Source organism: Schistocerca americana, chromosome 3, assembly GCF_021461395.2.
Source record: "Schistocerca americana isolate TAMUIC-IGC-003095 chromosome 3, iqSchAmer2.1, whole genome shotgun sequence".
NCBI lineage: Eukaryota > Metazoa > Arthropoda > Insecta > Orthoptera > Acrididae > Schistocerca > Schistocerca americana.
This window is the reverse complement of record NC_060121.1, coordinates 741781088-741805746: the sequence shown is the minus strand read 5'-3', so window position 1 is coordinate 741805746 and position 24659 is coordinate 741781088. Positions and strand designations below refer to the sequence as shown.

At 40.6% G+C, this 24659-nt stretch overlaps 1 protein-coding gene across 1 annotated transcript; it reads left to right on the top strand.

Annotated features, from left to right (window-relative positions):
- Positions 1 to 508: 508 nt before the first annotated feature.
- Positions 509 to 9466, top strand: LOC124606356. The gene is made up of 3 exons (XM_047138337.1): positions 509 to 1098; positions 6153 to 6345; positions 9123 to 9466. Exons 1-3 carry the CDS (start codon positions 547 to 549, stop codon positions 9464 to 9466), a joined length of 1089 nt encoding a protein of 362 aa, XP_046994293.1. The 5' UTR covers positions 509 to 546.
- The last annotated feature ends 15193 nt before the right edge of the window (positions 9467 to 24659 follow it).

The window sequence follows — 24659 nt, the reverse complement described above, 5'->3', positions numbered from 1 at the left end:
TGTAAAGTGGCCCTACCGTTCACTTTTCGCGTACCTCCCGTGCCTCTTGTCGGCGTTTAACTACAGGCGGCTCGTTAGCGCCGCCCTGGGGCCGTGACATTACGGATGGATCAAGGCCGCGAGCGACTTTCCAGAGTCGCCTCGCGACACGGAGCGACGTCCGCCTTGCCAAAAGGCGACAGCGGCACGCGGCGCACGTCGGCATCCACGGCCCACTTGCTCGCCGTGCAAGCCTTATGGCAATCGAAAGCGAGCCCCCGATATCGCCGCCGTCGGAGGATCGCAGGCCAAACAAACGCGCTGTGGAAGGAGTGGGGGATCGCCGTCTCGACGCCCTCTCCCCCTACTCCAGCCCGTCTCGTGCGTACCTTCAGCCTTACTGTACTCCCTCCACGCCACCCACCTTATAAAAGTCCCGTGACAGCTTGATTAAGTACACATTTGCAGTCGAACAGCGGTCGGCGGCACACTGCTCCGGTGGTCAAGTCAGCGCTAACAAGTTCTCGCGGTCAGTAATCGACTAGCCGCTGCCTATTGGTCAGCAAGATGTGTCGGACAATCGCCGTCGCGCTCTGGGCCTCGGTTCTGGCAACAGCCGTCCTGGCCATACCTACTCCGGACAGTGCTGCCTCTTCGGAGGCCATGGTGATGGAAGAAACTACGTTCAAGACGGGGCCGATGGCCGACCAGCAAACTGCCATGCCCAAGGACCCAATGACCAATGTGGAGAAACCGATGGCCAACGAAATGCCTGCTATGATGGATGAGATGATGAATCAGGAATCAGTGGAGGATGCGATGATGCATCCAATGGCCGAACCACCCATGGTTGAAATGGAAGAAAACCGATCTCCGAGCGAGGACAGTGGCCCTGCTGACCAAGAGGCCACTGGGAGATCGGCTGGGTACGAGACAGTGGCGGACGCCTTCAAGCGCATTTACTCCGAGTGCATGGAGGAAGGGTCCTTCTCTTGCGTCAAGCCCAAGGTCACGGCCTTCCTCAGAGCCACCGCCAGGAAGGACGCCATCTTCCTGACCAGGGACCTGGCCATCGAGAAGACTGGTGCATATTCTCCTACCAGCTACGAATATGTGCAGGTAAGCACTGGATGTCTGTCGCCTAACTGATGTGCAGCGTAACTGACGTGCAACGGTCGGTGTATTCTTGATCACTCAATTAAGAGTTTATTATCACTAGCCGAAATTGCACGTAATGAAACTTCTTTCTCTCACTTTTAATACTACAGAGCATTGTGTTGGTAAATACACTCTGCACTAAATTTTCGTGATTACTCTGTACATTTGAAAGTAAGCGATGAATTTCTTTTCAAACCGAAGAAACGTAAAGGGCTAGTAACATTTCCCTAGATTTACGGTGTCTGCTTTCAAAATGTAACATATGTCCTACATATCTTACGTGGAGCACTCATATACGGCTTATTTCAAAAGCTATATATTTCGCCTAGAAATATATAGCCTTCGGCTTTTGTGTCACATAAGTGCTTTATAAACTTAACTGATTTTGTGGGTTGTATTTGTGAACTTATTAGACTAAAACATATATACTGACTCATATCTAAATATCTGAATATCCACAATCCTTGTTTATTGCAGTAACAAAGCAATGTTCTTTTTACTTGAGACTGAAGTACGAGACAAGAAACCATACGTAAGCGATTGTGCTTAGGCAGTCCTCTCCTTTACAGACAAATCAGATGTCTCATGTCCTTTACGTTTCAGTCAGGTGCTTAAATGACAGGATGGAACGTGATCTCGGAATACATATAATACTGTCATCAAATCATATTTTACAAGTTTAATTTCTCCTTTTGAAGTTGGCCATGTTGGCAATCAGTTGGAAATTCTATTCTGTGCGTTTCTCGAATGGGGTGGACCTCCTAGTTGCGAGAACTTGTTCATAAGTTTGTAAATCACAGCGTGAGATTATACAGTGATCAAGCGTTAGTTTGCATTTCTGGAGGCACCTAATACGAACTTGGTCAGCCAGTATGATTTACATTTTCAATTCATGCAATAGGTGAATGTGATTTCGTCATTTGATGACTGTTTACCACTGTGACTGTGTTGTCAATTACAGAAATACGAAAAACACTTTTCTTTCCTTAATTATTTTGCCATTTGATCATTCGGGTATGCGACCAGCTTCATATTGTTTCACTCAGTCTTTGATTTTCTTACACAAAGATGATGAACGAACGGCGAGGGCCTAATTTTTCAGCGGAGTCAGGTAAAAACTGTGGGTTTTAATTTTAAATACAAAAATTCCGCTTCTGCTTCTCTGGCCCCAAATACGCTCAGCCTATGCTTCGATCTCTGAAAGACCTAAGCTGCTGCTTCTATGGATTCGTTTCATTACTTCCTCATACAAAGATATGGACTGTATTATCCATTATGCTTATATTATATTGTCAACGATGCAGTGGAAGTTTTGCTCATGTTACAATTTAAATGTAAGTCATATTGTTTTCATGCACATTATATGAAAAGCTTGTTGCAAATTTCCTAAGGGAGAAAAGCAGTTTTCTTAGCTAATTTGTTATTTGGTTTACATTACGTTGTTGCTGCAGTCATCAGTTCAAATTCCGGCTCTATTCAGTTCTCCATGCTAGTTCGCTTTGTGCAGCATACGTTGTGCACTGTAGATTCATTTGCTTTCTGTATTCAAGTCTTGGTCTTCCTCAACAAACTTACTACTTTCCCTTCACCCACACTTGCCTCCATTTCCTAATTATTTATTGATGTCTCATCTTGCCTCATATCAACTTATCCTTTCTTCTAACGAGCTACGCCAAAAAACTGTTCTTCTCGATTTACATGCAGTGACTCTTCATTAGTCGGTGTAACCATCTAAACGTGTCTGAATGTAGGCTTTCCCGGTGTATACTGCTGATGAAATCTTCTCGGGCTTCCATCCCGGTAGCTGCGTCGAAAATCTGCGACGTTTCGATGACGCAGCTACCCGGATGCAAGCCCGAGAAGATTTCATCATCTAAACGTATGTTGCAACACATTTCTAAAACTTTTATTCCCATGCTGTCAGTACTGCCTACTGGTGTCTTTTAATGTGCGTATAATGTATTACATACAAATTCAAAATCGCTTTCTAACATTTATGTGAATTTATCGAGTCGTATTATTTGAGAACGCAAACTTTTCATTTGTGAAGTCCATGTCTAGAACAGCATATATAAAAGCGAAAATCTGCATAAAAGACGGCGAGACACAAATTATAAATGAAACTTGACGGACGATCGGAATAAAACTGCACTTGAAGTATGAACTCACACGAAAAAAGGTTAGTCATTCCTTTAACCCTCGCAATACCAAGGGGCGGGGGCGGGGAGGGAGGAGGAGAGAAATTTATGCCCCCTTTTTCGAAATATTATAGTGTAGTACGTTACTTTATATTTTAAAATTTGGAAGCAAAATATTTATTGGTTTTAATGAATTCTTCTGCCACAGTCCATAAATGTTTCAAATTTTTCGGTGAAACGTAACCTAAAAATCTGAATCCTAGCAGCAGATGCCACTTTTCTCACAGAATATGATATTCAACATATTCAGGTCCAGGACCTTACTTACATATCAATATAGCTTTAAAAGTATGTTAAAGACACATGCATTTTAAATTTTTTTTAGGGTGGACATAAAGGTTGTTGATATTAATAATAATGTGCTAAAAGCTAATTGCACGTTCTGGTACCTTTTTACACATTAGTCCCTCTTTAAAAAGTATATTATTAACGCAAGTCAAGAACAATTGATGACATTTGTTCCTTTTTAAATTTTTTAGGGTGGACATACTGTCCCACGCTTGCCTCCTGCAGGTAATGCCCGTTATGGGAAACGCGTTAGTATTGCTACGGTTAAACGAGCGCACTGGTGTATATGAACCCCCCCCCTCTCCGCTGGCGTAAGCCACAGCAGCACTGTGTTGTGTCTCTGCCAGTCGGTTGTATGTAATCAGTGCAGTAAGATAGGTCGATTTCGAGAAATGACAAAATGTCGGAAGTGAGCTTTCCTGTTTGGGAGTGCCAATCACCACACCATCATAAATGGCGCACAGTTTATTGGTGTGTCATCGTGGGTTCTCCAGCTTATCAAACAGCCAAGTAAAGTAATATAAGAGTAGTGGTCGTAAAAAGAATCCAACCAACAGTGACCACGAACAATTGTCACACCTTGTCAGGGGTAACCTGTTTCAAATTCGACAGTGACTGCAGATCCATCTCAAACAGTTTCCGAGTGAACTGCGTGAACCGGACATTTGGAATCGTGTACCTAGCAAAAGGGCAGTGCTCGCTGCGGCACAAAAAGTGGCAAGTCTTGTATGTTCCAAACAACACAGAAAGTTGATATTAGCTGATTGGAGGTGAGCAGTGTGGTCCAACAGGTCGCGGTTTGGACTCCTTTCAACTGACGTCTTACGTAGCGTTCCTCGACGGTCCAGTGACACACTCAAACCGTATCGTGTGGATGGTACAACTGAGTCCATATGTAGTGCTGTTGAGACTGTTTTGCGTACCATGACACAGACCTACTCGCTCAGATCATCGGAACGTGAACCAAGGTGCTTTTCGTAGATTGTGGTCTGCTGTTTCGTTTACATCTTCATGATACGTATACTGAGGACGCAGCCGTCTTCCAGTATGACAACAGCTGTTATCTAGGACCACACAGTTAGGTGCCCTATGGGACCTCGAATGATCTACTAAACCCGTAGAATATGTTTGGGACTATTGTAACATCGGGTGACATATAACGATCCACATCCCTGAAATTTATCTCTGCGGTATTTAATGATTGGTCCCGGCTGGACATGGTCTACCCGAAACACGTGTGCTCTCTTCCTCGCCAAATTCTACATCTACATTTACATACATACTCCGCAGTCCACAATGCGGTGCGTGGCGGAGGGTACCTCGTACCACAAGTAGCCTCTTCTCTCTCTGTTCCACTCCCAAACAGATCGAAGGAAAATGATTGCCTATATGCCTCTGTACGAGTCCTAATCTCTCTTATCTTATCTTTGTGGTCTTTCCGCGAAATATAAGTTGATGGCAGTAAAATTGTAATGCAGTCAGCCTCAAATGCTGGTTCTCTAAATTTCCTCAGTAGCGATTCACGAAAAGAACGCCTCCTTTCCTCCAGAGACACCCACCCGAGTTCCTGAAGCATTTCCGTAACACTCGCGTGATGATCAATCCTACCAGTAACAAATGTAGCAGCCCGCCTCTGAATTGCTTCTATGTCCTCCCTCAATCCAACCTGATAGGGACCCCAAACGCTCGAGCAGTGCTGAAGAATAGGTCGTATTAGTGTTTTACAAGCGGTCTCCTTTACAGATGAACCACATCTTCCCAAAATTCTACTAATGAACCGAAGACGACTATCCGCCTTCCCCACAACTACCATTACATGCTTGTCCCACTTCATATCGCTCTGCAATGTTACGCCCAAGCATTTAATCGACGTAACAGCGTCAAGCACTACACTACTAATGGAGTATTCAAACATTACGGCATTCTTTTTCCTATTCATCGGCATTAATTTACATTTATCTATATTTAGAGTTAGTTGCCATTGTTTACACCAATCACAAATCCTGTCCAAATTATCTTGTATTCTCCTACAGTCACTCAACGACGACACCTTCCCGTACACCACAGCATCATCAGCAAACAGCCGCACATTGCTATCCACCTATCCAAAAGATCATTTATGTAGATAGAAAACAACAGCCGAGCTACCACACTTTCCTGGGGCACTCCAGATGATACCCTCACCTCCAATGAACACTCACCATCGAGGACAACCTACTGGGTTCTATTACTTAAGAAGTCTTGGCAAGATACTTGGCAAGTTTCTATTATATCCAACGAATTTTTTACTAATACTCGTGGTTCGATTTCACTCATCTGTCAGTTTAACCTTTCTAAAGTGATCTCGAGAAATTTCAATTTTCACGATTGAGGCCGTTATCGAGGTGGTGTTACGGGGTATTAATGGGATATCTCGTAAGGGTCACTGGTTTTTTGTCTGTTATTGCTCGTCATTGTGTTAAGACGTGAGCACCTGTGACTGCGACGAATTGTAGCTGAGTTACAATGGCGATGACGGTTGTGTTGCAGGACAACGAAGCCGAAGGTCCCGACATGCTGTCCCGGGTGGAGCGCTTCCTGGGCAGCCACGCGCTGCGCGTCCGTTTGCCTGAGGAGCTGCGCTCGGGCCGCGCCGCCCAGTACGTGCCCGCAGCACTGCTCTCCGGGTTGCCTACAGAGGTACGGGTGCCGCTGGCGGACCCCGCCGTCGCGCAGTCCGAAGGTAAGTCTTGAAGTGCCATTGACTCCCGGCAGGGGCGATCGACGTCGGATTAACTGAAGTTTTCGATACCGCGTCGTCAACTCACAAATAAACTGTCACGTTACGCCACAGTTCAGAGTGTCATCAAATCGCAGATCTCGTTCTCACATTCGTTGACTGCCAACGCACAATAAACTGTCACCTTTCAACCTAAGCTAGACCTCCGGCTACCCTACAGATTAGTGTATTACCCAATCTACATTCCAAAATACTAATGCAGGTAAAACTTTCAGGCAACATTCCTCATACATAGAAGAAGAAAATTTATTATTTGGAAATGTATTCGCTTTATTTCCATCTGGGAGCTATTTTTCTACTCCTTTTTTCCTAATCACATTAATCATGAGAATCACACATAATCAGAAAGTGCCAGCATTACATGAAACGTTTTTTTAACCCTCTTGCTTACGTTTGGTTAAACTGTATATTAAGTTGTGATATTTAGGTTCACCAGGGTTGTTGTCGTTACAATTGAAAGAAGGTACTGTTGACTGCTTCTGTTGATTTGCTACTACCTTCATTGCTCTACGAGCGTCAAGCACGTAACATTGGCTGTTCAGAGTTCATCACGGACTTGCTTTCCAGTACAGTGCAATGGGAGTTTAATGCGAAGCTGGCAAATGCTGACTTTCCTTACAGATTAGCAGATATTAAAGATCCTGGAGCTCAGTGTCTGTATCGGGAAAGGGTTCCAGAACGACAGTGCTGTGATGTGAGGAAGTTCCAAGTAACTGATCGTCTTCTTAGGGATCATTGGCCATTTAAGCCAAGTACTCGCGACTGGGTGAGTCCTACAAGGACGAGGGCACCTCAACAGGAGGGGGAACTTCTACGTCCAGTGAATGACATCCATAGAGTAAGCTGCAACAAGTAATGTTGAACACATGACTGTCTAGAGAGCGCTACAACAGCAAACAGACAATTTATCAGAACGGTCTGATGTAGCCCTACTCGTTCTGTTCCTCCACGACATCAAGAGAACAGTAGATATCGCGCTAGGAACCAAAATGCTCCGTTCGTCCAGTGTTATATCGCTCTTGATAGGGAGACATCTTCAGACGTTATAGCAGGTTCGATGGTAGCTCGACGAAGTGTTATAGAGCCATTACTGCTAACGCTAGATAATTAAATGACCTAACGTATGACACCGGAAGTTCCATTGAGCCTGTTGTATGTAAATAAATTGCACTACATATAAGTTATAGCGAAACAGCCGATTAAATACTAGAAACAGTCTTAGTGATTGAATATCTGAGGGACGCATAAGAAGCTTGCGAAAGCCAGATGCAACACTGAATTCCGTTAGACGAATACTTCGATATAGTTACGTACTCAGAAAATCTTACCAGGATAAAATAAAGACGACCCAGAAAGGAACTTCGTGTTTCGACATATTTGCGATGATTCGCTATGACTGTTCATTACGTTTACAAGATACATGGTTGCAGTGGAAAGATGGCTTCATGCTGGATATTACCACAACCTTTTTTAAATCTTAATCTAAAACAAAAGTTACTTACCTAAGCGCTATTAACTCAGAAGTTAATTTACTAAGTACAAGGATTTGTTAAGGAGGAATGATTTCAATTTTTTAAACATTTTCATTATCTGAAAACATCTTCAGTTCACAAGGGGAGTGATCAAACTCTGTCATGGCTGCATGCTCTGCTCGTTTCTGTGAAAGAGTAAGATTAATATGTAGACAGTGTGGCTTTTTAGCCCCAGTGTTACAGTTTGAACTATTCTGTCTCATTCCTCACAAAACATTTCGTGAACGAGTAAATGTATTGCGAGGCTGTTGTTAGAATACCGAATTTTTTAAACAATTTCGTTCATGACAGTGGAGGGCGGACATCAGATATTTTTCGTATACAAGGTTTTTGTGCAATGAATTGCTCCAGAAAACTACATCAAATAACATCAATAACTGGAAATGTGGAAAATATGCTAATTGGATAAAACTTGTGACATCAGAATCAGGAATTACACGTATAGAAAATGTCACTGAACTTGGGTGTTAGACATGATCCGCAACACATGGTATGCGATTAAAATTCAAATCATTGTGCACACCAAAGAATTTTGAGAAGTCTATTCTATATTCTTTCCCATTTTGATGTATTGCTATTTTCGGTTGCATACGTAGGGTGTACAGAATTGAACGATCTATATTTTTTTCTGAGTCACACGTGGGCCTTTTACTGGGAATCATTAATAAATAGTTTTGAATTTTATCATTTATCGAATGTTTTGTAGTTGCTGCTCTGTTGGGTTTGAATATGATACTCGCATGACAAACAAAGAGCACTATTTTTACTTTATTAGTGTAAGATTGAAGGTGACGTGTATAGCAAAAGGAGGAGTAGTCCTACAATTGTGACGTGTGCAACGGAAGTCCCCACTCTCAAGACGATTTTTCATAAGAACCGTTTGAACCTATTTACACTTCCTGTCGGTTAAATATGAAATGAACCACTTACTCATTGCACAGAATACTTCTAGGTGTGAACTCAACTCCCTCCCCTCACTCCACCCGTTCCCCCGCCCGCACATGTAAGCTACGTGTTCAGAACGCAGACATGATTACAAAGGCACCACAACGTAATTTTTTTTAACATACTAAAGGCGGAATCCAGGTTGTGAGGTGTAACAGTGTGAAGCACTAAAATATAAGTTCTGATGTATCTTTCTGGTTTCGCGAGTTGTGTTTGAAGTGGTGCGTTGTTGTGCTGTTGCAGCCCGCGGCTTCATGAAAAAAGTGGTGATGCCGTTCCTATTGGGCCTCAAGTTCAAGGCGGCGGCGGTGTTGCCGCTGGCTCTGGCGCTGATCGCGCTCAAGACCTGGAAGGCCCTGACCCTGGGCCTGCTCTCGCTGGTGCTCACGGGCGCCATGCTCATCTTCCGCCTGAGCAAGCCCAAGGTGGTGAGCTACGAGGTGGTGCACTACCCGCACGCCACGGTCGAGCACCACGCGGCGCCCGCGCCCGCGCCCTACGACCACCACGGCTACGGCCGAGCCCTGCCCTTGGGTGCCGCTGCCGACCTGCCCTACAGGGCCTACGCGCCCTCCGCCAGGCGCTGACGTCGCGTCGTGACGACACACGTTAAATTATTTAACTTATTTGTACCGACTTCTGTTCAAATGTCAGTGTGAAGCTACAAGTGTATGTAAGATACTGTGTATCACGAAGTGTAACTGACGTAATTAACAAAAGAATTAAAAAATAAATCTGGCTTCCTTTTTTAAGATCAGACAGTTATTTCGATAGGCAAATAACTGTGTGACTAGAAAGCTCCGGGTAAATTATTTTATTAATCGATAAAGGACAGACGAAAGTATTCTTACCTTGTCTTGTACCACCTTAACCGGTATTTAAATAATTAAGCGATCTGAAAGCAGGATGACTTCAGGGAAGCACATCCAACAAATTCAAAACCTGTCAAATTCATAATCGAGAGTTACACTACAAATATTTGGAAAATAATGCATGCAATGGGAGAGATACAGACGTCATACAAAAGTAAGTCGACTCCAGATTATCTCACTAGTGATAATAGAAGTAATTTATTGTAACTTGCAGAATGAAGGACCTACTAAATAACAGATACACTAAACGCTGCAATCTAAAGAAAATGCACAACACTTTTGCATATTTCTGAAACATGTATCACAAAAAGCAGAATTAAACACTGGCAGCAGTAATTTTTAGGAAACATACCACCAAAGTCATAAGCGAATTAAATGGTAAATTAGTGCTAAGTTATATCAGATCAGTTACAACATGTACAAACACTATTTTATTTATTAGTTGCTGTTTGTACACATGACCGTCGCTCTAGAAGCTACTATGGACCGTGCTTCACAGATATTATTCTCGGCACGTTAATGAAATTGTTTTCCTCCTCCGTAAATAGTTGTCTGTACAGCCCAGCAATACAAATTACACTACTTTCCTACTAAAAAGAAAATAAAAATCATGAAAAAAACGTGATCTTGAGATGAAAGAGGAAAAGGGGGGAGGGGATAGCAGTGCACACGATTGAAAAAGATAGGGGAATATCTTATTACACAAAAATGTATACACATAGGAAAGAGACTACTGACAATACTAAAAAATAAATTAATGAGATTATACTTTATCTACACAGTAACTGCTTCCCATTCTAATATTATTCCCTTCGATGATATCATTTTGCCACAGTGACTTATTATTAGGATTAAATCTTTAATTTATTTAATGATCTTCACTACTACGTAGTTCCGTCTGTGTAACTGTTCTCAGGCACCTGCAGTACCTTTTAGATACAGCACAGTTACTATGTTATTGTTTTTGTGGTCCTCAGTGCGACTACTAGTTTGATGGAGCTCTCCATGCTACTCTATCCCGTGCAAACCTCTTCATCTCTGAATAACTACTGCAACCTACATCCTCCTGAATCTGCTTACTGTATTCATCCGTTTGTTTCACTCTACCATTTAACCCCCCACATATCCCTCCAATACTAAATTGCTCATCCCTCGATAACTCAGAATGTGTCCTATCAACCGATCCCTTCTTTTGGACAAGTTGTGCAACAAATCTATTGTCTCCTAATTCTGTTCAGTACATCCACATTAATTACGTGATCTACCCGTCTAATCTTCTGCATGATTCTGTAGCACAACATTTCAAAATCTTCTATTCTCGTCTTGTCTAAACTATTTCACTTCCATACATGGCTACACTTCAGACAAATACTTTCAGAAAAGGCTTGCTAATAGTTAAGTCTATATTCGATCTTAAAATATCTCCTTCTTCAGAAACGCTTTTCTTGGCACTGCCAGTCTACATTTTACATCCTCTCTACTTTGGCCATCATCATTCATTTTGGTGCCCAAAAAGTAAACCTCATCTGCTGCGTTAAGTGTCTCATTTCATAATGTAATTCATCACCTGATTTAATTGGACTACATTCTGTTCTCTTTGCTTTGCTGTAGTTGATGTTCATGTTATATCCTCCTTTCAGGACATCGTCCATTCCGCTCAACTGTTCTTCCAGCCTTTGCTGTCTCTGACAGAGTGTCATCAGCAAACCCCAAAGTTTTTATTTCTCCTCCCTGCATTTTAACACAGTTAAAATATGTACAAAGACTAAAAAGAGAACAGACTATAAGCTATTAAAAGCATATACTTGTGTCACAGCCAACGCACTTGTCTACGTCACTCCATTTTAGAAACAGACCATGGTTTGCCTGACGTACAATAAAATAAACAAGAAGCGTTTAAATTGAAAAATGTCACGTATACTGAAAGGAAGGATACGATGCTATAAAATACTTAACTGCATAACTAAAGTATTATATGCATTAAATCAGTTGCTACAGAAACAATAATTGAACAGCAGAGCCGTTTATAAGCATAAGGGGGTACGTGAACTATGACAGCGACGACTCATGGCCGATTGGCCAGAGATAAACTTGAGGATATCAAGGAGATAATTAAGAGGAGATGGCGCTACAGCTGTAAGCTATCCGTTGTTCTGAAACCGGCATCTTCACGTTACATGCCCCAAAACATTAGCAGACTACTGTCTACAACTGCTTCTTGCTCTTAATTTGTGTTGTGTGCGTGCAACAGTCGTTTTAAATAGTAAATGTCACAGTTCTTTCGAGAGTAACGCAGTATCAGGCGTTTCGGGACGCCTTTCTGGACTTAAATGCAAGTTGTATCCAGTAATGCGACGTATTTGGCCTCGATAATATAAGATTTTTTTGTTGTATTGTTTGAATAAGCTAGAGGAGATGTATGCAATGTGAAGAGGCGGCTTTCGTAAGCCAGTGTTTTCCTTAGTATGCACTGGTGAAACTGATTTCAGTCTACTTTGTCTTTCTGAAAACGCTAAGAGAGTATTTTGCTAGGTTTGCTCGGTTTCAACATTTTCTTATCAAAGCGTTTCCCCGGAAAGTTTTCCGAGTTGCATTGATAGAAAATTTAAAATCAAATGACAGAAATCAAACCACTACAGTAAATGTAAGCTCAGAAACCAAAACTAATGTGTATGAAAGAAAATTTCGCTTAAATAAGTCGACTTACGTCTGAAATGTGATTCCTTTACACTTAAGACTATTTTCAGAACGATGAGTAGACCCACAAATGACGCAAGCTGGCATTTTTTATCAAAACATTTCCACCATAAGCTACTGTACGGGACAATTGTCATGAAGAACATTAGTTTAAAGTTGTGACGTTACGTTCTCTATGCAGGTATGTCTCTGTCAATCACGGAAGTAACGTAGTGCGATACATGAGTGGCAGTACAGAAAAGAAGGATAATTGTTTGTGTATTGTGTATGCCGGACTCAGAGGGACTCTTATAGAAATAACTAGAAAATACAATAAAAACATTTTTGTTACAGTTGTTTACAGTGTATACTACAATGAAATCTGTGAGTAAACAACGCCCAGTTTCCCATCGTTTTACTTGGATACAACATGAATAAGGGGCATCTAGATAAAATGATAATCGATACTAATTACGATATTTTCATAACACTTTTGTTCCACATCGTATGAAATTATATATTCATGGCAAGTCAACGCCAGCACCCTGTCTTCTTTTTTATCAATACTATTCTACTGAAAAAGAACCTCCGCATAAAAATTTGGTTTTCGTAATACTTCCCACATATGAGTTTTTGAATCACTGACTACAAATAATGTCTGATACAGCTAAGGAAATAAACTCCTCTATCATAACCTTACTGTCTCATATTTGAAAAGCAACTAATCAATACTTATAATGTCCATTGATTCAAATTTTCACGAAAAGTGAAAAACTGATATCTACCAAACTATTCAATGGAACATAGTGCTGTTTTCACAATTAATTCCGTGTTGCGATATTGAATTCGATCTCACTTTGCAACTTATCAAAATTTGATTAAGATGGCTACAAATTAATTTATGTTTTGGACAATATACAGTTTGATTGATCAAGTAGGACATTACATATTTTGATGGATTTTCAGTATAAACCTTTATTAATTCCCACGAACTTTAATACTCGAAAATAATTACAAACTTACAGTATTTTTAATCGCTTTAAATTAATTATAGTACTTAGAACAGTGCAACAGCAGTATTTACTTGAAGGAATGCTACAAAGCCTTAAATTACATAAGAAAACTCTTCAACACCATAATTTATTACAGGCAGAATTCACTGAATTTTGTCCACTTCTGGTTCTTCTTGTAAATATTCAGATTCGATATCGTCTGAAGTGAAACTGATACATGGAATGTACGAAGTCTGTGAAAAAAATGAAGTTGTTCTTCATTCCATTGTGGGCCGAATCTTAAAGTGAGCAGTTTCTTCACATCTTCCCTGTTCTCCTCCTTTACCATGTTTGACAACGCTAGTATAGGTCTTTGAGTAGCAAAGAACATCTTCAGTCCACGTTTTAGCAGCATTGTGAACGATTTAGAAGGTGATCGAAGTAGTAATGCTCTTCTGTTTTAAATTTTATATCCTGATCACTTACACTCTTAAGTTCTGACTTTTTCTAAATTATTCTTTTTACTTCACTGATACCATCTATCTTTTTCCATTCCTTTGAGTGTTCTTCATAGTTCGTAAGCTCCCAGTCATTTTCAATTACCCATGTTTCCCCAAATCGATTATAGAACTGTAGATACTTACCTGAATTCAAAATTTGTGGAATTTGGTGCAGTATTCTCTCAACTCGTCCAAACACAATGTCTTAAAAAGGAATGCCATCGACCTTGAAAATATAGTTAGACATCCTTTATAAGTAATGGAGAACTTTCAGCAGCCAGGATGCAATAGCACGAATCACATGTTGATTTTTATTCTGGCCACCACACCCGTCAGAGAGATGTGGTAATCTGGTCAAACGATGTTTTAGAAAGAAAAGCTGTGATGGCTGATGCAATTTCTTGTGGTCCTCTTCCAGCTTCAGCTTCATTCCATATATAGAAAACAAGGTGTGTGGTTTCTGTGTTTGTTACACAGAAGCTCTAAAAAAATTTGTCGGGCGTAATAAGCGTCTCCAATATTCAGTTTGGGAAGTGTTGGACTTGCTGTAAGTGAAATGGAAAGATTTTACCTCCATTTGGCGACTGTTTCATTAATTTATGAAAACCTTAAGCTTTCAGCCTATGAGCACGACGTTCAGTCGTTAACTTCTTCTTTTGATCTGTAACTACAGCATTTTGAATTTCATGCTGCAATAACTGCATCTATCACTGCCAGGGGACCAAAACCCAAACTGAATCTGGAGTGGAAAATTCTGGTGAAGACTGATTTTTTAACTTTGAGATCAGTTGCTGCTGACTTGTATGATTTTAAAAGCTTGTTTATATTTAATTCACACGAGAGGTACAGTCTTTGGCTCTTGTTCCTTTTGTAATGACTTTCGGTGGCTTTCAATTATGATAAGAATTCTACCACATGCTTTCTTTTAGTTTCATTGCAATCTTATGATCATCCCCCACCCCTTTTTTAAAATCTATTAGTCATCTCCCAGATGCCATTCCTTTTGCAATGGTATTTAATACCGAAGAGTTTCCGAAAAATGCAGCACGTACAGGAATTTTCTCGCCCCCAAATTTCACCTGCAATTTATAAAACAGAATGTTAGCATGCGATAATTACGTACTTAACATTGTGAAATAATAATGTTCTTTCTTTAGATTAACACACTGGAACATTAACTGCAAGTGTTCCACAGCTTGCTGGATCATTTTCTGTTTAGTATCAAAGATGCACTTCATTAAGGAAAAAATATTAAAATAAAAAATAGTGCGGATTCGTATTAAATCCCCAACTTGCGTGATATTTCATGTGACAGCTATTAGTTTTATTTTGGCACTTTCTCGGCGAATGCGCCGACGCTTTGGACTCCTTACATCCCGGAAATATGATTTTTTTTTCATCTTCGTATTTTTTATTTGGTATAGAAAACACATTTCTTTTGGTTCTACAAAGAACGTCTACTGGCAGAGAGCAGCAATTAAAACGACCCTGGCTAAGTTGGTTGATTTTAGTATCAACTTCTCATTCTGGTTTCGTCTTCACTGTTTTTCTTGTTCCACGATCTTTACGCTGTTCCCCTACAGTCACACTTCCCGCTTCTAAATCCACTGGTCGCAGTACTCACAAAACACAACAGAATACTGGTGCTATGTAGTACTAGTAATAAAGGAAATGGTAATGAGCGTTGGCCGTCATGGGCCGAGAGGCCCCTTACGGCGCAGGTCCGGCCGCATTGGTGCAGGTCTTATTACATATCGACGCCACATTTGGCGACCTGCGCGCCGGCCGGGGATGAAATGATGATGAAGACAACACAACACTCAATGCCTGAGCGGAGAAAATCCCCGACCCAGCCGGGAATCGAACCCGGGCCCCTTAGGAAAGCAGTCCGCTGAGCATTCAGCTATCGGGGCGGAAACTAGCAATAATGATTCTGCTAAAAAGATGTCAAACAGTACCAGAAGGCAACAATGACGACAAAAGTTTTGATTAGCCGAAAATATTGGCAAAAGCTAAACTCGACAGCATGCCGAAGTAGATGAAACAAAAGCTAACTTAAACGTAAATGGTGGACATTATACATTCTGATTCATTCAGTCATGACGATAATATACGATTTGTTTTAATCGATACGTTGAATCGAGTTGTCGTTGAATATTTTGCGTTGGCTTATACTAGGTAGAGCTCAGCCGTCTCAGAGACTACGAACCAATCTCCCCGCTGTTAGGTAGCTGCGTAACGTGAGCCGAGTGGTCATAAGGACATGAAATTTTAATGAGAACGTATACTCCCTCAAAACGAAAAGATATCACGTAATCAAAGATACCATGACGAAGAGAAGGATGAGATTTACGCAGGAGACGCCTTTGAACTGGAGCAAGAAAAGAAGTCGTAAGCACAAGAGTCACTGCTCACTAACAATACAAGTTGTACGTGAGACTAATAATCCTATTACATCAAAAAATATAACTGAGCAAACCAAACCGAAGCCCTGGAACAGGACGGGTAAGCTAAAAGTATCTGTACTTTGGACATGGGGAAAAGGATAGTTCACGGCATCTGGAATGTAAGAACAATCGTATACAAACATAACATGGCACAGACTGCACAACAAACTGTAACAACAATAGGTAACTCTACAACAAATAGCAATGGACTGATAAATAACAGACTACTTCATCTGCATGTGCCTCGGTAGTATTTATCGATCATAATCAAAGATTCAAGGGAATCAGGTGGTGAAAGATCATATTAGCGTTAAGACGATTTGGACAGACTAATGAAATTTTTAATTTAGTAGAAATGGCGTTACATCATCGAAGTAAAGGTATACAAAGGGTATGGAAACAGTTTCAGTACGGTTATGGAAAATTAAAATTAGGGTGGACTTTCTGCAACTCAATTTTTACCTTAAATATCACTGTTCCAAAGATAAACAAAAAATGGGGCATAGGTGATCAGTTTAACTACAATTGTGGCAAGCCGTATTGGGACTCAAATCTAAATTCCTGCATTTCAAGGGCAGTACGATACTAATTGCACTCGCTGTACTCATTTATCTTAGTTCTCGGTCCTGGCGGAGGTTCGAGTCCTCCCTCGGGCATGGGTATGTGTGTTTGTCCTAAGTATAATTTAGGTTAAGTGGTGTGTAAGCTTAGGGACTGATGACCTTAGCAGTTAAGCCCCATAAGATTTCACACAGATTTGAACTTTTTGTTACTTCTCATTACTTTTGCCCTTTTTTCATATACTTCACTCATTAGACTATTCAATCCATTCAATAAATTCCGTAATTTTTCTTCATTTTCGTCGATGATAGCCATCTCCTCAGCACATCTTACTATAGATATCAACAACTCTTTATTTTAATTCTAATCTTGAAACTTTTTTTTATATTCATCATTGCTTCTTCGGTGCATTGTGTGAATATTACGAGCGAGGACTGTGCCCCTATTTTATGTCGTTTTTAATCAGAGCACGTTCTCGGTTTCCCAGTCTTATTGTTCCATCTTGGTTGTGTGTATTGTGTATTAACCATCTTTCCCCAAATAGTACACTACTATTATTCTCAGAATTTCGAACATCTTTCACCATTTTATATTGTTGAACGCTTTTTCCAAGTCGACGGGTCCTATGAAGTGCCTTGGTTTTTCTTCAGAATTTAGTTATGGATATATAGGCTCCAATCTCTTTTTCTATCACGTCATGAGGCATTTTTGTTCTTTCCACCTATCTGCTCTCTCCTCTGCGGTTAACGGTGGAATTCACATAGCACTCTTAATGTTGCCGTCCCTGTTTTCAGCTTCACGCATTGACCTTTCTATAAGCTTGGTTAGTCCTTGCAACGTTCATTCCTTTTTGAATTTCTTCAGATTTTCTCTATAGCCATTTCACCTTGCCTGCCTGGCACTGCCTATTTGTTTCATTTCTAGGTAATTTATGTTGCTGTTGTTATGTGGGAACTTTTTCCAACAATTGTCGTGTAACCTGTTTAACAATCAGACATGTAAATCTGACTGGTATATCAAATCCAATCATTAACGTTGCATGAAAGTTGCAACCAGTAACAAATGTCAACGATTACAATTCTAAGTAACTTTACGTTTCTTCGCTTGGGCATGGTGAAAGAGTCTTGTAATTACGGCAGCCTTGTGTCTTTTAGCTGGTTGGCATGAGAAACTAGGTAGAACCGGAAGAATCGCAAAGAAGTTCTGCTGAAAGCCAGGGTCTTGAGCAGGTAAACGTAGGAGGCAGCCCTGAGCCGACCGAGAGCAGAAGCAGCGACTAGGAAGGGAGGCCTGTCCGTCATAAAGCTTCATTGTACGCCAAGTCAGAAGAAACCCTTTTGGCAAGGCAGGAGAAAACACGACGCGACGAGGGTAGTCTGAGGCATTAGGCTGCGATGCTTGTGCTAAATCTTGTGAGGAAGTCTGTGATTGGCTTATATTTAGAGGTCTGCGCGGATAAGAAAAATGCAGTCCGCATCCGCACCGCATCCGCAAGGTCCTAATCCGCGTCCGCATATATTTAAGTTTTGAATGAGTAATTAATAGCAATAGACAGTAGTACTTAGAATTATGGTATGTAATGACATAGTTATTGTTAGAGTGCCATTTCTGCGACAACTTAACTACTTTTGACTTCTTAAATTACAGGAAATGCTCTATACCTACTCTAAAGCAGACCATTCCGAACAGGAAAGCATTGGCGCTCCGGAGCACACACAGTAGCGTCTCGGATCTCGTGAGTTTGGAAACGCTATTTAAAAAAATAAAATTCAATGTAACAGTATTAAATGATGAAAATACATGTATAGAAACAATTACATTTCGCTGCTCTTGTGCCAAGGCAGCTGAAAATGACAATGGTTTTAAACTGTTACTAGCACATTGCATCATTTACCGACAGTTTTTTTGTACTCACTGCTTGGATGTGTCAAATTTTGAAGCCATTCATGTCAGCTGATGATTATATTATGGCTTACGCGTTCAGTCCTCGTCATTTCCAGGTGAAAATAATTACAGTATTAGGCCTACACTCCAAAACGCTGGCGCACCTGTGAAAAAGTTAAAACTGCAAGCAATAATTGATGTTGTCTGGAAGAAATAACTCGTCTTCCGAAGAGTGAAAACAAAATCAGTGGTTATAGAAATTAGGAGTCCATGTAGCTTTAGCCAAAAATACGATTGAAATCTCGAACCTCAGCTTTCGGCTGATTTATCGAATTAAGACCTAGCGATAAATGAAATGTCTGTTTCATTCTCAACTAAACAAAGTTTTTCATACTTTAAAACATCCTCAACATTGGTCTAAATTACTAAGACAAAATTTCGCAGTTAATACTTTCAATGTTAAAAAATATTTTTTTTTCAGAGTTTAATGGAACTGCAAACGATTTCAAGATGTCTATATAAAAACCACTGTCCCATAACTTCAAATATTAGGCACTGTTCCCTGCTAAGCAATATCGAGTTACAGTTAAAATAATAATTTTGTTACGAATTTCAGCCCTTATCTTTACTAATTGGCTGGTAAATTAAAAGACACATTATTGCTTCGGATGATTTGAATATCTTGTAAGTTTTCAATGTGATCAGAATAATCTTTCACGGGATATTGCAGTCACAGCTTGTTGGTGGTCGTGAGCCGTAGTTTGAACTCCCACTTGTAATTAATTAAAAGGCCCGCCGTGCCACCGCTTCGGCCGGGCTGTTTCACTGTTCACAAAGAGCGACAACGCTCGGCGGCTGCAAATGTTACTGTAGTGCACGCTAAAATCGTTATCTAGTTTAATAATATTGACATGTTAGCTGTTGAATGTTCTTGTTGCGAAGAGTAAAAACTTAAAATTGAGTAATATGAAAATTACAACAAAACAAATTGCTTGTTAAATATTTCCTTCTTTTACCTAATGCTACTTAAATGTTCTTGTTGGGAATAGAAAAAATACTAACAATAAGTCGAGGAAATTCTTTACGATAAATATTACAATAAAAACTCACAGGCTTCAGATTAAATATTTTCATCTTCTGCTTGCTTCTGATTCAAATTCTGTAAAAGAAAGTATCAGATGAAAAAAATTGTAACTAATTCAGATAATCCTCTAAAATACAGCGAAGTAAGGGAGGCTGTATAAGTGCCTTTTTACTTCGGAAGATTACTATGCGGGAACATGATGTCATCAATCGTCTGTGGCTTCGAAGACGTGCGACGGTCCTGCATTATTTGTCCCGCAGTAGAGAAGCTTCTCTCAGATGGCGCGCTGCACGCTGGAATGCAGTGCACGAAGTATGCGAGTTTGGAAAGACGCGGATAGACGTTTTCACGTCCTTGCCACCAAGCTATGAGGTCGATGCCTTCCGAAAATTGGACTTTATCATTCGTATATCTGAGAATTTCATCTGACGCAAAGTCAAGATCTCTCGTCGATTCATCTACTGAGGAATCTTCAAATTCTTTAAAAAGTACGTCAGACTTCTGTTTTTTTGCAGGAATTTCCTCCTTATCTTTTAACTGCGGACAATTTCTCGCAACATAAATTTTCGCTTCCTTTACAACTTCATCTTTTTCGGCACTGCTAAGAAATTTTGGATTTTTATATTTTGGACTCAAAAACGTTGCAGGTTTATGGGTTACTGTTATGTCCCATTTGCCGATTAAAATAGATTTGGCTGTACTCTTTAAATCTATCAGAAATGGGTTGTCGCCATAATTTTTTTTCAAGGAAGGAGAGAAGTTTTAGTTTCCACAACACACATAAATGAAGCGTAGGGGTTTTGGAGGCGTCGAGATCACAAGAAGCTATTTTAAATGGTGTCAGAAAGGTTATTATATCTTCCAACATCCTCTTGTCTATAGAATCAATCAAATTATCTTGATTTTTCTCTGACAAAATTGACAGAACTTCAAACCATTGTGAATTAATAAGACTCAAACATATCCAATTTACTGCTCCATCGTCTGTCTATATCTCCTTTCAATGACTTCTGAAGGCGATTCTGAAGACCAGATCTTTTAAAGAAAGTTGTGATAGCTCGACATGAATTTATTAGTCGCTGCACGTCACTCTTCTCATAATTCGCGTCTCCTCGAGTCGTGTGCTCCAGCACAGTATTAAGAATGTGTGCTGAGCACGAGAGCCTCTTGTATTGGCGAAGTGCTGCCACAATATTTGGACCTCTATCCGTAACTAACACGATGTCACAGGGTTATTTGGTAACCGTGATAGCGTTACGGAGATGTTTAATAAACTCAAGTGGCAGACTCTGCAAGAGAGGCGCTCTGCATCGCGGTGTAGCTTGCTCGCCAGGTTTCGAGAGGGTGCGTTTTTGGATGAGGTATCGAATATATTGCTTCCCCCTACTTATACCTCCCGAGGAGATCACGAATGTAAAATTAGAGAGATTAGAGCGCGCACGGAGGCTTTCAGACAGTCGTTCTTCCCGCGAACCATACGCGACTGGAACAGGAAAGGGATGTAATGACAGTGGCACGTAAAGTGCCCTCCGCCACACACCGTTGGGTGGCTTGCGGAGTATCAATGTACATGTACATGTACATGTACATGTACATGTTATTCACAGCACTGAATAAATCGAAAACTTAATTAATTCAAGTTTAATGTTTTCTCCTGTTTTTTTTTTTTTTTTTTTTTTTTTTTTTTTTTTTAATCTCACTCTCAAAATTTCTGGTGCACAACACTCGATCCTCAAGGCTTCGTTTTGTTGACCTAGTTTTAACAGCCAGCTAGGTGCAACCACCATGCACTTAGACGAGTGTACTGATGATTGTTCACACTTTCTCTGGGATTTTTCTTTTATTCATTAACTTTCTGCTTTATTGAACACATTAGCGACACAGTTTTCTTTCATTTTTGTTATCTATCCACCCACTTGCCTGTGCCAAGCCTTTACGACATGCTTTCAGTCGCTTGTTCACTTAATAGTTGACTGTATTCTTGATTCAGGGGAAAAATGGTTTTTGATAACTTCTAGCAATAAATCAGACTTTTATAATAAACCTTAGTTTCCTTTCATACTTTCATAGACCCCTTTATCAACATGTCCACGTGAGTGCAGTACCTGCACTATCACGCGTAATTGGGATAATCTTGGTAATTTCATTAGATAAGCCGTTGTTCATTGCGTGACCTTGTTTTTTCACGTGATGTTAGGGGAATTTTCTATTGCTGTAGGTCACTGGGAATAGAATCTGAGCATCTCAGACTATGTTAAAATGCTCAACCATCGCATCACTCTTTGTTGCTGGCTTTTCCTGAACATTTCTGTACTTTCTTCATTTTGCAATCAGTTGAAGTATTCTGTGACCAAAGAATCTTCAGACCGATCTTACTTTTACTTACGTTTGTCTGTCCAAAGTCTGTGATTGCTCTTTTTGGAGGTATCCACTCCCATTCAACTGGGCTGCCTACTCTAGTATTCCTTAAGTATTCACATTCTTAGCGAGTTTCAAATGCGTTTCATCATTCTCATTGTGAACCCTCTTCTGTCCACACTGATCCTTCCCGACGGTTCTCTTTAACTTTAATTTATTCTTCATCATTACTAAATTGTGATCTCAATCTATATCTGCATCTGAGTACGCCGTACAATCCAGTATCTGACTTCGGAATCTCTGTCTGACCATGATGTAAGCCAAGGGAACCTTGTAGTGTCTCTGGATATTCTCCAAGTATACGAGCTCATCATGTCTTTCTTAAACTGAGTATACAGCTGCTATCGTCTAAAATTTGTTGTAAAACTGATTAATCTTTCTCCTATGTCATTCCTAATGCCTGTCTCCTATTCTTCTCCATCCCCTTCTTTTATTCCTTCTCCTACAACTGTGACCCAACTCCCATGACTATTAGATATTCATCTTCCTTTGAATACTAAATTACCCTTTTAGTACATACATTCTTCTGCTTGTGACGTCGGCTTTTTTACCTGAACTATCGTTGTCGGCGTTCGTTTGCTATCGAATCCGATAAGAACAACCCGTTCACTGAGTTGTTTGTAGTATATAACTCTCTGCCCTACTTTCCTATTCATAACAAATCTTAGTTCCGTAACACCATGGCCTGCTGTTGTTGATATTACTCTATATTCCTCTGACGAGAATTCTCACCTTCCTTTATTTAACTTTACTGACCACCATTATCTCTAAGCTGAGTATTTTTATGTCAGCCGTTTTCAGAGTTTGTAGCTTTACTACTGCTTTCAAACATTTCATGTACAGTCTTATAGAATGTTGTAACTTCGCTGGCTATTGTAAGGAAATGAATGTTGGGGTGTGGAAAAACCGGAAACAGACAGTCGAAGCGACGGATATATGGTGTTAAAGAAAAAAATGAAAATTAAGTGGACTGATGAGGTAAGAAATTAATTTGTGAACAGAATCAGCGCGGAACAAATATTCGGAAAACACTGAGTAGAAGAAAGGACAGTGTGATATGACATGAGGGATTTTCTCCCACTATATAAGAGAAAATCCTATAGGGAAAATATTAGGGTAAGAGAGAAACTGCAATATATTGAACAAATAATCGAACTCGTTGCATTTCAGAACTGTCTTGAAGAAGTTGGCGTAGGAAAGGAACACTTCAGGAGGGCCGCATCAAACCTGCAAGGCGGTTAGTGATCGACCCCTCCGCGCTCCAAAAAAAAAGAACTTCGTTACAATTTCAAGACGGGATCATTAGAGGCCACCAGCTTATGAACAGATGGGACGGAAATCGACCACGTCATTTTTCAAGGAATCAGCTTGGCTTTTATCTCACGATTTCTGGAAACCACGGGGTACTTAAATCTGGATGGCAGAAATAAATTTTAGAGCATCATTGTATCCTGAATCAGCTCCATAGTTTTACATTGCGACAGCTCCCTCGTTTTGGAATCATTTAAGCTAGTAGTTCATATCCTGAGATGTTCGGAATTCAATGCACTGAATGAAAGTTGTTGAGTGTTGATACTTGTAACTATAGTCACTCTGACAATATTGATTATTCATCACTTGATCTGTTGTATACTCCATGACGTGTGTTGTTTCCTGCGAAATAAATCAGTGATACACTAAGGTGATCAAAAGTATACGGATACCTGTCTGAAAACGACTTACAAGTTCGTGGCGCCCTTCATCAGTAATGTTGGAATTCAATATGGTGTTTTGGCCCACCCTTAGGCTTGATGACAGCTTCCACTAACGCAGGCACACGTTCAATCATGTGCTGGAAGGGTTCTTGGGAAATGGCAACCCTTTTTTCACGGAGTGCTGCACTGAGGAGAGGTATGGATATCGGTCAGTGATGCCTGGCACGAAGTCGGCGTTCCAAAACATCCCAAAGGCGTTCTATAGGATTCAGGTGAGGACTCTGTGCAGGCCAGTCCATCACAGGGATGTTAGTGTCGCGTAACCACGCCGCCACAGGCCATGCATTATGAACAGGTGCTCGATCGTGTTGAAAGATGCAGTCGTCATCCCCGAATAGATCTTCAACAGTGGGAAGCAAGAAGGTTATTAAAACATCAATGTAGGCCAGTCTGTGAAAGTGCCACACAAAACAACAAGGGGTGGAAGCCTCCTTCATGAAAGCTCTTCCACACCATAACACCACCGCCTCCGAATTTTTCTGTTGGCACTACGCACGCTGGCAGATGACGTTCACTGGGCATTCCCCATAACCATACCCTGTCATCGGATCACCACATTGTGTGCCATGATTCGTCGCTCCACACTACGCTT